A 16,276-nucleotide genomic window follows, 5' to 3' on the forward strand; every position below is an offset into this window, starting at 1 on the left:
GCGTTAAGATATCTTGGGGTCTTGTTCACAAGTGAGGGTAAGATGAAACAGGAGATTGACAGTCAGATGATCTTCGTTCCAACCCTCATCTATGGTCATGAGCTTTGAGTTGTGACCGAATGAATGAGGTCATGGTTACAAGTGGCTGAAATGAGTTTCCTCGGCAGGATGGTTGGGGCTCAGCCTGAGAGATAGGGTAAAGAGCGAGCTTGGAATAGAGCTGCTGCTCCTTTCAAGCATCTGATTTGGATACCTCTTGGGTGCCTTTCATTGGAGGTCTTTCGGGCATATCCAACTGCTGGGAGGCCTCAGGATAGACCAAGAACATGCTGGAGAGATTATATGTCTCATCTGGCCTGGGAATGCCTCAGCATCCCCCAGGAGGTGCTGGAAAACTTTGCTGATGGGAGGGATGTCTGGACTACTTTGCTTGACCTGCTGTTACCGTGACCCAACCCAGCATAAGTTGCAGATAATGGACAGATGGATGAACACACAATGGACAGCTAGTGGATCATTAGGAGATATTAACTGAATTCAACAAAAACTGTATTGGATTAAAATCACTTTCTCTACCTTAAAGGGAAAAATCTGAATAAATGAGTGGAGGAACATTACAAATGCAGATGCCTCCACACAGGTGCACTGTATGGTAATTTAACACCTAGTCATGCTCTGTGGCAGTTATTAAAATGCTGAGCAGGCCCTGTTGATTCAGATTTTGTATCAAGATGGTAAAAGTACAAGATCTAAGTGACTTTGAAAAAGAGTGCATTGTTGGGACACAGATGGCAGGAGCCTCAGTCACAGACTGCACAAGACTGCTCAACTGGCTGGTTTCAATAGGAACAGTGACTAAAGTGACATATGCATTTAGATCTGTGGGAAAGACATCAACGAATTAGGTCAGAAATTGTTGTCGACATTGTTTTATATTTGATAATCGTGATGCTCGTGCATTAATGTGATGTGTAAGGAAAAAGATAGGAGCAAGTCTTCCTCAGGTGATTGAAAATGTAAATGCAATATGACCAGACTGTGTCAGCAAGAACAGTCTGTCCACAGTTACATAGAAAGCGATGTTATAGTGGGGATGGGGTGTATAAAGCCCTCATTACAAAAAGGACAGCACATTTGAGAGTTCAGTTGTGCAAAAAGCATATGTACTGATCTACAGAGATGTGGAAAAAAGTGATATGGTTAGATGAGTCATCCTTCACCATATTCTTGACAAGTGGGCGAGTAAATGAGTGGCATACACTAAGAGAACAGTACAGGCTTGAATGTTTGACCACTACAATGAAGGGATTCATTGGCTCTATTGTGCTGTGGGGGGATGTTTGTAATGTCCAGTAGAGTTCAGAGACTTGTAGAATTAATGCCAAGGCATACTGAAGCAATTCTGGTGGCATATGATGGCCCAACACCTTACTAAGACACCCGTCTATATGTTGCCAATTCAATGCTAACCTCTCGTCCCTCAACTACTTCATAATGCCCACCACCCCCATCAGGAGCCTTAGCCAGCAAGAAGGCTGTTAAGAGCTTCTCTTTGTCAAATGCACACAACACAATCTGTGCTCCACTCTATCCTCGCTGTCCTTTGCTTCACTCTGCTCTATAGACTCATTGAGTGAGAGTATGAGCAATGCCTTATCATTTCTTTTGAATCTTTATCCTTCATCCTCAGATTTTTAGATATAATTGACACTATTTCAATATGCCACAATGTGCAGAGGCCACAGGCTCATTCAGTATCTTTAATTGCTTTTTTGTGTTTATACATCTTTGTATTTATAAAATGAAAATGCCAATTTCTTCTTCTTCTTTGAGCCCGACTGTCCCTTTGGAGAAGTAGGCTTTCAATGTGCAGGGCTAAAATCCTTATCTTACAATGAGAGATCATCATTTTGTAGATTTAACATGAAGGGAATGAAACATGATTACATACATTGTAAATCCTGATAGACTCTTCAGTAAGAAAAAAAAAGAAACTGAAAAAAATACTAAAATATTTAGTTTTGGTCTTTATTGTATTAAAAAAAAAGACTTAAATGCTATCTACCAGCAGCCCCTGCTTAGAGGCCGTGCTGCTTAATTTCAGTGTTTTGGCTGTCAGTATCGCTGTCTGTCCTGAAATTGTCCATATGACAGGTGACAGATTAGATCCATCATGAGCTGTTTGGGCTGGACACTTTGTCGTCTTACATTGAGTGAAAGGGCTAACCAGGTGGAGGACTGTGGCTGACAGCTGTGCTATTCTGCTCTGACACTGCAGTGTGCAAGGACTGGACAAGAAATATAACAAATTGGTGTGATAATTCTGTAAACAAGACTATAGGAAATAACTAAATCAATAGAGGTGATTATGTTGTATATTTAAAGATGAGAGTGGATTCAATAGTGGAGGTCCTGTGGGCCTCATTAGAAAGAGAGCTAAGGTCAAGTTAGTCACCACCTGAGCAGGGCCTCCTGTAATAAAACTATATGACCCCACTATAGGCATTTTAGTTAATGGAGTTAACTATCCAGCGTATGTTATGTAATTAGAGTGTGTTTGTCAATGTATGTGTGCTTGTGTATATGTGGGGTGGGATGTGGCTGTAAGCAAGTACAGAAAAGAGGAAGGTAGGAGATGACAAAAACAAGAATGACAAGGATGGTAGTGCTGATATCATCGATATGAATAGTACTCCCATTAGCCTTGCAAATGGGATCAGATTTTCTTCCAGCGCCGTGATCATATTGTTCAATACAGCACACAATGACACCTTGTGGCACCATTGTCAAACTGCAGCACAGGAGTCCATGACAATCTGGCTCAGGGATATTGTCAAATTTCAGCTGCTGGTGTCGTCCATGCAACCTGCCAGATGCTCAGATGCTAACACTGTGCTACGTTAGCCTGAGCCTTACAGTACATATGTTGCCTGCCTTCAGTGGGGTCGAGGCCTTGTGTTTTTCCTCATGATTAATAGGAAGTTGCTGGATCCTGTATCAGTTATTCATGGGCAGTCCCTTGTCACAGACCCTCATAATGTTCTCATCTGTAATTCAGGTCACGGATTCAGAGGTTTTTATCCTGCTGTTTGGCAAAGAGCACAAGACTGCCCAGAGTACCAGTCATATTTGAATTATATGCTTACTAACTCTAATGATACACCTTGCTGCCATCATGCCTGAAAAAAACACAAACATTTGAATGAAAAACATGACATGAGCTAATGACTCTGAGAGAGCTCAAACACGAACACACTCACACTCAACACAGAAATGTACAAGCACACATATTTTGTGTGATTTGTTTGTCTCTGGCTTTGTATCTTCATGTTCCTCTTATAGGTGATGTCAGTTGCCTAGCAACCAAGCAATCAGGGCCCGATTGTTGCCATGACAACATGGCAGGGGTATCATCATGGAGAGAATAGAGATGAAAGGAGGAAGGGAGGGAGAGAGGAGAGGAAAAGAGAGATAGGGAGAGAGATAGAGAGAGAGAGCCCTGCCATTGAGGGGTGCTGATAATGTGAAGCCCACAGTGTGCAGGTAGGAGGATGACCTCTGTGTAGGCGGCGGCAGAGAATGCTCATGAATGCAGAGAAAAGAAAATTAATGTTTGGTCTTATGCGGCTGGATCCGCGGGTTACACAGCATTTGACACTGTTCTAACAGTACAGGCTTCATTCCAGATGGAAATGTCATGATGTGCTCCAGTTGTCTTTTGTCACAGACAGTGAAGCTGATGCAGAAGCCACTGCTCAGTGTGTCGCTGGGGTCCAGAGGGCTTTAGGCCTAACCTCTGCAGGTGTCATAACCCATCCATCACCCGACAGCAGTCCACTGTAGAGCAGTCCAATGGGGTCATGGTGCATTTACTCTGTTTATTCCCTCGCTCATCTCTGCCCTTAATACAGCCGTGAAGCAGAGAGAGACAGGGAAAGAGCAGGAACAACACACAAATAAACCAATTATCATGGCAATGAGGCTACTGTATGGACCAGAGCAGACACAGGATTATAGTAAGCATCAAAATACAGACCACATTGACTGAATTGGTGGTACGACCAAACGACATGTAAACATTGGTCAAGTGTGTATAAGTTAGAAGGACTAGCCAACATGGCTGTGAAAATAACAAGTGCACTTTACAAGAAGCTCTCTGGACCATTAAATAAAACTACAATTCAGCCTAGCAGTTGTACAGACCACTGAAGTTTGTGTTGTCTATAGGCTACTATCACTGATTTTAGCGTCTTAAATTTATTTACACTTACTGTGTGCTTTTATGATGTATTTGTCCCAAAAAATATAGAAAAAAAGGAGTAAAAATTTGTAGAATCCGTAAAACATTTGACAGCTGAAGTTAAATAATGTTGTCATATTCTTCGTAACACTTGATGTTAGCTTTTGACACTTGGCATCAAAATTTCATGGGCAAATCGAATTTCACAGTCCAGTCAGGCACTATTTTGTTTTGCTGCAGGAGCAGACGCCACAGAGGAGTGATTCAACCCAACTCCTTTGACTAAAGAGATACCATAAAACATGTCTAAAATCATTGCTCTAACTGTAGACACTTACATGAATTTGTGATAAAGATACAGAAATACAGCTTATTACTATAGATTTGTAAGAATGATTTACTTATCCAGGATTGATGTCTTATTTAATGCCTGTCTAACAAACATTGATCATTGTAGCTGAACCAAAAAAAAAAAAAAAATCTGGATGATATCACGTTTAGTGTAAAAAATCTGCACATGTGGTTTTTAAAGTGGTTTCTAAGCTTTCTGTGACGATATTCGGCCTTTGATATGAAATCACTGAGAAGCTAAACATGAAATTCCATTCATAGTTACATGTACAGTACATCTTGACACAATCAGTAGACACACAGAAGAATTGTGTATCCTTAAATAATGTTTTGGTTATCATGATGTAGATGAGTGATATGGTCAGATTTTTCAACATGTGAATAACTATTGTAACACCTGTTGTGGTAATCTTCTCATTTTCCAGTTTTCACGGTGTTAGGCTGCTGTGAACTAGTAAGGTGAGAAAATATAGGCTATGTAAGTGAGGCTATTTTGTGTGCACTGAAGCCTGTCTAAGACATCTGTTCTTAAAAAGCATAATAGAAAAAAGATCCTTAAGAATAGAAATAGATCAGAGTATCCAGCCTATGATACTGGAAACTATCGGTCACATATTAAGTTGGATTATATGTACAAAAGAGCAGTGACTTCAAATGAATCAAGCATCCAGCTTTTGGCCAAGCCTTTTGTGATGCAAAAGTATTCTCATCCATTTAGGGATAATAGGACATAAATCAACTTCATGTTACAGTAAAAAATATATTACAACTTGCAGAAGACATAGTATGACAAATTCATGATCACCTTTACAGAAAAGGTAAATGATCGATATAGAGGTAGCAAATAGGACTGCTAAAATTAGATTACAATTTACTAGTCACCAACGGTGTTAGAAGGTGATGTAAAGACAAAATCACATTCTCTCTACATTAAACATAATGAAATTAGACAGAGAACCAGCAGTGTTGCATGATTACTTTTGCCAATTTATACATTTAACAGAAAGGTTTTGACGAATGACTCATATAGCAATGATTCATGATAATGAGTGCCCAACTTCTCTTCGAATATTATATGTCAATTCTTTTTTTGTTTTTGTTTGATTGTTTGTCTACTTTTAAAGTGAAGGGCATTTGAAGGGGGGTTTTACATCATAGAATATTAAGGCAAATGTCTTTCAAGATTTGCATTCCAAACTCAGTTTGTAAAAAATGCTACAACTGCTGTGCAAAAGCACAGTTCTGCGGGACCAGAACAATTAAATCAGCTGGATCAAATGATCATTTCCATTGTTGTTGTTTAAGGAAATTGGGTTCCTTTTCTCAATTAAGAAAGATTGATGATTTCTTACAACATTTTGTTATCTAATAAACCTTTAATCAATGCATTAACACAAAATAGTTAATTTAAAAAAAAAATCCTGAACAAGTTCCCAGATCCCATAACACCGCCAAATTTGATTTAGAATATAAAACAGATCACATTTGTTAAACTGAAACCAGTGATAAGATTAATTGAAATCAAGTTTTTTTCTATCAACTAACTGACTAATCATTTTGACATTGCAAGTGACACTCAGCTCAATGTACCTTTAAGCCAAGACAGACATGATGGCAATGAAGACAATAAGCACCTCAGAAATTAGCATATAGGCTACATATAAAAACACTAGCTGCAAAGAGAGAAATATAATTTCAATGGTTGCATAACAAAGATATCTGTGTCAAAAGTTTCCTCATTTTTAATCATCATCATAATGTTTAGTCTTTATTTGATGCATATGTGTGTTTCATAATGTGTGTGTGTCTTTGTGTGTGTGTGTTCCGTTATGTTAAAGAGGGAGAGGGCGCAAAAAGCAGTGTGGAAGGCAGCATACTGACGTGTTTATTTCATAAAAAGAGAAGAAAAATAAAATAATATATAAGGTTTACTCTCTGTCGCTACGTCTCCTTCGCTCCCCTCCCTCACTCACCGGCAGCGACAAACATATTTTATGAGTCACGGCTGGAGCAGACTGCCAGTCCTCTCTATCCAGACCCTTTCCTTTAACATCAAGATATACCCAACACCAACAACTCTGGCTTCCAGGAAAACTCTCTCTCCTCGTCTGCTACGACAACCCCCCCTTCCCCTTCCCTCTCTCCCCCTCCCTCTTTTTTATTTCCCCTTACTCTTCCCCAGCCTCCCACCTCTCTCTCTTTTTCTCCCCATCCCTCTCCTCCTCTACTGCGGGTGTCTGGGAGGCTGTTTTTCCTCTGTCTCTCGCTCATGAAGGGCCGCACTAAGCTCCCTTCTCTCTGCCCGTGTGTGGTAGGTAAATTCACCTCTCTGTTCGTGTCGTTCTTCTCCTTCTCCATCGCTCTGTTGCTGCCTCTGTTTTGCATGTTAGCTTAAAGTCTGCTAGTCGTTCTGGCAGGCTTGGGGGGAGGTCTCTATCTACATCTGTGCATATTACATCGGACGTGCTTGCAGTCTCCTCCTCTGTCATAGATTTAGCAGTAATATGTGTACGAGGAATTTTGTGCTATGCTTCTACGTGTGCTCTGGGTAGGTTTAATCATGCACTTTGCGTATTACGTATGAATGTGGCCTGACACATGTGGGTGTGTATGTGCCAGTGAGCATGTTTAGACATGCAGAAGGAGTGAAACTCCAGCTGACTTGTTGAATGAACCATTACAGAATCATGTATGCTGTGGTTTTATTCTGTCTTTTGAATAGGTTTTGTCTATACATATTTGAATGTAATTCATATTTTTGTGCATCTCTCTCCTTGTGAGGACACTAGGACACTAGTGTCACTAGCTCTATGTCCTCCTATTAAGAAAATCCTCAAACTGACAAAATAATTTAAAAAAAAAAAAAAAAAAAAAAAAAAAAAATCAAATGGACCCTCGTCACTTTGAAAGAGGTCATGTCTGTTTTAGGGTTAAAGGCTTAGGATCAGACATTAGGGTTAGAGGTGAGAGAATGGGTTTTCGTCACATGCCCAGGGTAGTAGGCTACAAGTCCCATTGTGTTTAATACAGTGTATATATGCAGTCGTGCGTGTTTGTGAAAATGAAAACACTGAGCTCCTCCAGCCTTAATTAGCTGAGTAGACACGATGAGGCTGGTTGAATGTTACGGCACCAAGATGCCATTTAATGCAGATCTTTAGCCACTGTGTACGTGTGTGTGTGTGTGTGTGTGTGTTTGTGCATGCATGTGGACTAACAGAGCTTAGCACTAGTTATTATCTATGTTAGAGTTTTTATTGCAAATCTGGACAGAAAACAAGTTGTCAGTTTCAGCAGGTCAAATTTATAGTGCAACAGATTTAAACTGTAAGCGGGTGTGATGAATGAGAATCATTATTGATTGTTATTGATTTCATAATTGGGACAGATACAGTATGGTCAATAATTCATAGGATATTGAGACATTCTTGTTGCTTTACCTCTGTGCACCAGCAGGTCCTCACTCTCTGCAATAATTTACATCCGGAGCAAATCAAACATGTAGCGTTTTTTCAATTTTAGTGGACTAAATATACAAACATTTCAGATCAAATAATTCTTGTTACTACATTTGCATTTTTGATCTGTTATCAACATGAAGACCAAAGTAGTGTCAGTGACAGTAAAGTAGGCCAAAATGAGGCTTAAAAACTAGGATAAATATGTGTTTATTAGTCAGAAATTCAGTAATTGTGAACAACCTGCTAGACCAGGGAAGACCAGTATATAGCAGTGGCTGACAGAAGAACTGGGAGGCTGAAGATTGTACAGTTTGTTCAAATGTGTTGAGACAATCATCAAGACAAGTGTTATGAGCAGATGACACAAAGATTGACCTTTGCCAGAGTGATGGAAAGATGAAAGCATGAAACGAATAGAAACAGCTCATAATCCAAGAGATACCACCTCATCAGTCGAACAAGGTGGAGGTGATCTAATGGCTTGGGTGTGAGCGGCCTGCCAGTGGAGTCACTTGTGTTCATTGATAATTTCGCAGCTAACAACATCAGGTGGGCAAATCTGGAAATATAATGAAAAATTCCTCAGATCCAAATGAATTAAAAAAAAAAAAAAAAAACAATTCCTACGGTTCCTCTGATGGGGATGTAAACCACCAAATTTTATAGCTGAGAGTCTTACCTTATAGCTGAGTTTAACCTCATAGTGACTTCTTATCCAATGTGCTGGACTACCCTGCATCCATTATCAATAATGCCTGGATACGAAATCTAAAATCATATTTCAGCACATTAAAAAAAGTAATGTGAAATGTGTAATACTTTTAGATTACACTGTCTCTTGCTTTTTAAAATAAAACTGGGCCACAGTGGGCCACACCACTACTAAGAAACATGATCCTCCAATATTTTTGCTAGACCAGTCCTTATCAGAGTGAGCAATATGAGATTCATATCATGTTGGCAAGCTAACATTTTTTTGATGCTGCAAAGAGTTGGAACAAAATCATTAAACCTTTCTCTTTGCTAGTCATGGTGTCACAACACTGTATTCAAAATAAAATACATTTGATTTGTGTTGGACATCTGCACCTATTGCCCTCTGACGCCATGTGACTGGCTGATTCGTCTACCCTATCACCTATTAGCTATAAGGGATGGTGATGGGAAGACACAGTCCTATCAAATGCATTTCTTCCTGCTGTACTTATTTTCATATTGAGATATTTTCCTCATTCAGACCCGCTCATGGGTCCTTAGCACCTGATCAACTAACGGATTAGATGTCTGTATTGCCATCAAGCCTCTGCAGAGGTCATTTTACACATTTGCAGAGAGCTTGAAAACAGGCTTGAAAACAACTGACCATGAGAGTCAAAGCTTTGACATGACACAGTATTCATCACAACTGATGGAGTTCTCATGCAAGGTCATAGATCATAATGTAGTGTAAAGCTGTTGTTATTTATTGAACACAAATTTCAAAAAGGTCATTCCAGGTAGTTACCATTTTAAAAAGAAGCAGTTCCTTTATTGCGTCTTTTTTTCTTTAATTGCGGTAACAGCATATATTCAACCAAACATTGCTTACTAGTTAGCACACTGGGTAATTATGGTAAGCTGTAAATTACTATGTGCTCTTAGCAATGCAGCCTACTACTGTTACTACTAAAATTTTCAATGTGTCCTAACAGTCCATGCTGTCCATCAAAACTTCTACTATAGTGCCATTTGTATTGGCAGAGGTGGTATTCCCCCCCCCCCCATAGAGCTGTCATGTACCACTAAACAGGTTCTCAGAGTCAACAAACTCTGCGGTGAATGACCCCATATTACTGGTTTTGCTAACCATATTTAACAGACACAATAAAACAGTGTTGCGTTAGAGAGGCAGTCAGTTGAGCTGACTGCCTACATGCTCGTACCCAATTCTGCTAGCAAGAGAATTTGATGAAAATAATCCATGTGTAAAACTCATGGCAACATGACTCACTTTCAAATGGCTGTGTTGGGCAACTGAGCATAGATACCGACAGTCAGCTCTACCTGTTGGCACCTGGTGACTCTGTTTTTATCATCTTGGCTAGAAGCAGTGCCAGGCTGACCAGACTGGTACCCCACTGTGCTCGCTACATGCTGAGCCAAAGCTATCACCGGTAGCCTGAGCCTCTTTGTTGCATTTCATCAGAGGTAACTCCAAAAAAATATACTTTTACACTATTAAAAGTGTGAGGCAATTTCTAACTTTGAGAATGCACACAGTGCGACGTGCAGTCCAGTGTTAGCTTCACTGCAAGTCCATCATAATTAAAACATGTCAGCACACAGTTCTCCATTCACCAAATGTTTTGGCATCACGCCTTCACCAAAGAAGCAATCTATAATGACAACTACTTAAAGTTGTCTGGCAGACTACACCAGAACACAGGAGCATACAAGTTTAATGCTGTATTATTTCAGTGAAGTCACTCTTATCATACTGACTTAGACCATTGATCTATCTTGTTGTAAATGCGCGGCACCTCTGTGACCAGGCCAAGAACTGGCACCTCATGCTACCTGGTTCAGAGGTATTGCCCTAATGGAAGAAACATCATGGTTGTATATTAAAGCCTAAACTTCGGGTGACTAGCACCAGTTGGCAAATATTACGTAATAAATAGCAACGTACTGCCCATTAGGTGAACTGAGTCCTGGTCATGGTCATGCTAGGAAATTTACACAACCCTGCAATGCAAATTTCACATCTAATTATAGACTGAGCAGTAGTGACACCCCCAGGGCAAAGAAAATTAAACTTATCTCAGCCAAACTGTAGTCTCAGCACCATCATCAGAATATTTCAGAGGATGGTAGAAATGAATTAGGCTGCTACAACTGCTACAGAAAACACGGCCTGACCATGTGTGCGTTTCCGACCATGACACGAGTCAGCATCTACTTTACACAGTCGTGGTTAAACTGTTTAAATGTAAATTAAAGAACTAAAAGTGATCAACTGTTTTGCATTTCAAATCACCCCATCTATCAAAAATCTGAATTCTATTTGTATGAGAAGCTGACCCACCTCTAATCATAATGCTCTATTTAGCATTTTGTTTTTCATTAAGGAGGAAAGACATGTGTTTAGCAGCAGTTTGCTTTATTGTAACGTAGATGTGTTTATCAAAGACAGGGCCATTTGAAGCTCTTTATTTTTTGTTTATTCCATTGTACAGCATGCACTGTCCACTGCATTCATAACATTAAACTAGAGGGACCATCAAGAGTTCGAATTTAAATGAAAGATTCAAGTGCTGTTCATTACAATTGCAAGAACTTGTTGAAGAGCTAGCAACACATGTAATAAGCTAAACATGGTACTAATGAAAAAGGACTTACTTATAGAAAATTGAAGTCTAGTGTAGTGTTATAAAGTGAATTCAATTCAATTCAATTCAATTTTATTTGTATAGCGCCAAATCATAATATACATTATCTCAAGGCACTTTACAGGGTAAGGTGAATATACAGTATATAATGGCATATACAGCAGAGCCAGCCATTGCATTAGCATGTTCTTTAGGTTAGAAATGATGGAGAGGCACATGGTGACTGCTTTAAAGTGTAGACAGGCAGAGAGATAGCTTTTTAGCTTGTGGGTGGTTCTGGTTTATAATGGACAGATTTTGGTACCAGTAGGAGCCTGAGCTGACAGTCCCAAGTCATCTTTCGTTCACATTTTTTCACATCACACACGTCTGAGTCTCAGATGGAGGACAGCTGGCAGGGGATGGTCTCAGTACTGTGGACAGTACACTGCTGTTGTCTTCAGTGTGGGAGGAGGCACAGCACAACCAGACTGTGATAGAGGAAGTGAGGTGATGGCTGTGTAGAATTAGACCAGTAGCTGCTGTGCGAGATTCTTCGCTTGTCACAGGAAGAAGATCATCTGTTAGGCTTTCATGATTACGGTGTAGATGTTCTCATCCCATTTGAGGGTGGTGCAGATAATTATCCCCAAGAGCTCAATTTAACCATTTAATAACTGCCTCAAAGCACGTGTTCAGCTACCAAAAGGAGAAAAACAAGTGCATTCCCAGGCTAATCAATTTTTTTTGGCTTTTGAAGTATGTTGAAGGTGTAACATGTACACCATACTTCATGCATAATGCATTGCTCCAAGTCATCACTGTCGGTGATGACTCCATTCTGGCATGCTAAATTTACACAGCTGGACGGTTTTGCAAGAGACAGAACCAGGAATTTCAGATGTGAAACATTACAGTTTGCCTGTAGAGCAACGTGCGGGCGCTGCTGTTGCACCTGGAGCTGATCTGATCTCAAGCCTCTACTGAAGGATCAAAGATGTCCAGGTTTTAATGCCTGTGCAACTATGAAGGAGGACGAAGGGGTTTTCAAGAGTGCCCAGTCAAACTGGTCCAAGTTATCGTTCCCTGACATTTTTAAAGAGTGTATTACTTTGTTGAGATGTATTCTTGCTAACTGATGGTCCTCTCTATTTTACTTGTAATTTTTTTTGTCAACTGTTGCCTGTTTGACATGAAACATTTTTTTTTTGTAAGAACAAGAGAAATCAGATGTACAAGCAGTGAGAAATCAGATACAGCAAGGTCTGTGTAGGTGTGAATACTATAAATTCTAACCTTGGGTGTTTTCCTAGTCAGTAGAGCTGAGGCAGTCTCAGAGCCTCAGGAGATTCCCAGTTGTGTTTGCACTATTTCATTGTCAAAGCTGCTGAGTGCTGGGGGTTATAGAGGGATGAAGACTGGATGCTTGTTGTGATCCACATTTTTTCCCTCCCAATTTAGGTTATAACCTACTGCTAAGATTAATTTCGATACTTCACTCTCTTTATGTGACAGTAGGTATGAATGCCAGTAAACACAGTCATGTTTATTAGGACGTTTTTTTTTTAGGATTTTATTATCTATTAATGCAGTGTGGACTGACCTGCATGTAGCTAAAGGGCATATAAACTAGAAATATTATAAGACTATTCTGAGTGGGGGCTTGAATGTGCTGCACTCGAAGATTATAGTGTGGAAGCATCATGTTTACATCACAGTCATATTTGTACATCAGTTGTTTAGAGAAAGAGTAAAGTCAGAGTGAACAAGCAAATGTTGTCATCCAATGACGTAGACTAAAACTATTCTGCTTGATCCTTTATTTTCCCAAAATTGGGATGAGTCACTCGTTCATTCTTAAGAGACATTGGAGGATGTGGAAAAATTTGGGTTTTGTAATAATCAATAAAGCTAAAAAAAAAAAAAAAAAAAAAAAAAAATGCACCACAAAGGCTGCAACAAGTAATAACTACTTCAGTTATGTGTTTTGTCTAAAAGATGGGATGTGTGATACAATTTTGGTCCTTATAGGCATGGTATGAATTGGGAGTAATATTATTGTCACTCCTGACTAAACTATGTTGTGATTTACATATTTATAAACAATATTTACACTCCAATCTAGTATAGGCATAATAGATCAATATCAATGTGCATGTTTAAAAAAAAAAAGGAGTTCCCGCTTTATTGTAATTGTGAAGATTGTTATGTATTTGTGGTCTGACAAGAAAAAATTAACGCTACATAGTATGAAATCCTCAATGTTAGACAACGTATGGGTCCAGACTTTTTAGTCGAGCAGGAGCAAAATAAATAACAAACTGAGCGAGTCTAATTGTTGAACACACAGCCCATTCAAAGTGCATGAAGACATAAAAAAGGAATTTCAGATTTTCTCTGAATCTGGATCAAATGCCTCAGTATGCATATAGGCAAGCGGACATTTTTCAGCACCTGCTTTTGCTCAGGCTTTCTTTCTCTATCATTCACATCGAGGCAAACCATTAATGGTGTGTCTTTTTCTCAACCACTGATGATGATAACAGGATTCAAGAATAACTGCCAAGACCATGACTGGCGAGCAGAAAAGATGAGAGAATGTTAAGTGTGACACATCTGTACCTACAGTGTATTAGGCTTAGCACAAATTCTGGCACTCGCAGGCTCAGTAAGCTGCTGTAACAGCCAGTGGTGAATAATGCCAGCACCAGCAGCCTACTCTTATAGTCACAGTGCTTCTTTATATTCTCTGTGTATTTGAAGGAAAAAAATAAAAATACCGGCATGTGTCTCAGTGCTGTCACATGTAGTAGTAGCATGAGGCCCCTGCTTTTATGTACCCAAACACCTGTGATAGCAGCAACCATGTTATACATACGGTGACCAAAAAGCTGCTGGCAACTGGACTATTTGTTAGGGATCTGCCACCCCCTGCAGATGTTGTCATGGAAACACTCAGTCTCTTCTGGGTCTCTCTCTCTCTCTCTCTCTCTCTCTCTCTCTCTCTTTCACACAATGCAGCATTAAGGTGGTTAATGCTATACTCAACACTGGAACACCAGTTCAGGTTTCCATGTGACTCCCACACTTACATAATGCTGTAGTGGAAGAGGGAAGCCACTTACAGTATATAGGTACAGAAATTATACTGTACCTATGATGATTATAGATAGTGCTAGTCATATCTATTACCTCTAGGTGAACCACGGTCTAAAAAAGGCTGTTTGAATCAAAACAAATCTACTTACATGTATGAAGAGGTGTAGATAATTAGATGTCTAGAGGAACATCCATTGTATAAAATCTAATGGGTTGGTCCTCCACACAGGCTGCTTATACAGAAAGGCCTTTACATGATATGAGGGGCAGCCCAGGCATAACGTAACACAACTTCCCTCCTGCTGTTCCTATACATGTGAGAGATTGGTGGAGCAAGAAATGATTTCTTTTAGCCATAAAGTATTACAAATTGCTAATTTATATAATTAGGTATTCCACTTATTTTTAAAGAGACCTTCGATCACTCCTAAGGAACTTGTATCAAGAGCTCAGTCACTTACTTTCAGATTGGAGTGTGATGTAAGGAAAACAGAGATCCACTGTGTGGATGCAGTTCAAAGAGGAGTAGAGAGAAATGTGTGGAACCACCTTTGTGTGATTCTGAAGAGGTGGCCTATTGCAAGTCTGTTACTCATCATTGCAACTGTGTTCAGTGTACACTCAATGCCAGAGTCCCATATTAAAATCCATTCAGTGCTGCAATCAAGGACAGAGTTTTCTTTTTTAGAAAGCAATATCCATGGAAACTGTTGTGGGTTGAAAAGTCTTCTTAGTGTTATGTGATCAGACATGAGAGTCAAAGTATAAAGTTAGACCAGCATTGAGGACACACGTCACACATCTAGAGTACTAAGAAAACAATGCGAAGGCTATGCCCACACACTGAAATGCACGCACGCACGAACACACACACACACACACACACACACACACACACACACACACACACACACATATCTGAACTATTTTATGATCAAGACTGAGCACTCTGCTTTATGGACTCAGCTCTCTGGGAGAGTGAACTGTAAAGAATATTTTTCCAAAGAAAGTGACACTAGTCGACTACACACGGTGTTGAAATTCATGACCTCCCTCTGCAGGCCTCTGATAAACCTGCTGATATCTTTAGCACATTGCAGATTTCCCAGGATATCCCCAACTCTCTCAGAGGGTGATAAGGTCTGAAAAAAAGAAAAACCCATCAGCTGCACACTGGTGTATGTGGAACGGTCTCTGTGTTCGATTTAACGCTGACGTCACCCGGGAGCGTTGAGCCCTGCGCCGCAGTCGGTCCTGAGATGAATGCACAATATTTAAATCTAGCCTACCTGGTTCTCTCACTCCACCCTGTGGGCTCACCATGTCAGCACAATCACATACAGGAGTGGAGAGCAACAAACCACAGATGAAACCTAAATGAGATGTTCATCTTGCTAAAGACGTAAAGCTTGTTAAGACATAATAATTTATGGCACAGAAGAAAAAGATTGTTATTGATATTGCCGGTTATCTTGAGTAGTTTACTTTAACAATACTACTGCTTTATAATTCAATCTATTTCTATACATATTGGATAATATAATACAGTATTAGGCTTTATATTAACTATAGTTGTGTAACTAATTGTATTCATTTCAATTATGAGTTGTTTTCAGAGATCAATAATACCAAACATATTACATGAAAAATCATCAGGTATAATACTAATTTAAGTTTCTTATATCAATTTACCTTATTTGCATCAGACTTTCAATTGCATACTTTGAAAGAAATGCATCACTTTTTAATTAATTTTAAACCTTCTGTCTTAATTTCAA

The 16,276-nt window shown here is 39.5% G+C and overlaps 1 protein-coding gene across 2 annotated transcripts in view; it reads left to right on the forward strand.

The window, feature by feature from the left end:
- The window catches only part of LOC139607769 (disks large homolog 4), a 64,575-nt gene that overhangs the window by 6,746 nt on the left and 41,553 nt on the right, over window positions 1-16,276 (forward strand). Inside the window, exon 1 of one of the 2 annotated variants that reach the window (XM_071460958.1) lies at window positions 6,749-6,902. The exons of the other annotated variant lie outside the window; for it this stretch is intronic. Coding sequence (XP_071317059.1) covers window positions 6,861-6,902 — 42 coding nt within the window. The 5' untranslated portion in view covers window positions 6,749-6,860. Of the gene's footprint in view, window positions 1-6,748; window positions 6,903-16,276 lie in introns of those variants that run through there. 2 annotated transcript variants of the gene reach the window in all.

The sequence above is a fragment of the Trachinotus anak genome, unplaced genomic scaffold, assembly GCF_046630095.1.
Source record: "Trachinotus anak isolate AG129_WGS33_773 ecotype Australia unplaced genomic scaffold, CSIRO_AGI_Tana_v1 ptg000024l, whole genome shotgun sequence".
NCBI lineage: Eukaryota > Metazoa > Chordata > Actinopteri > Carangiformes > Carangidae > Trachinotus > Trachinotus anak.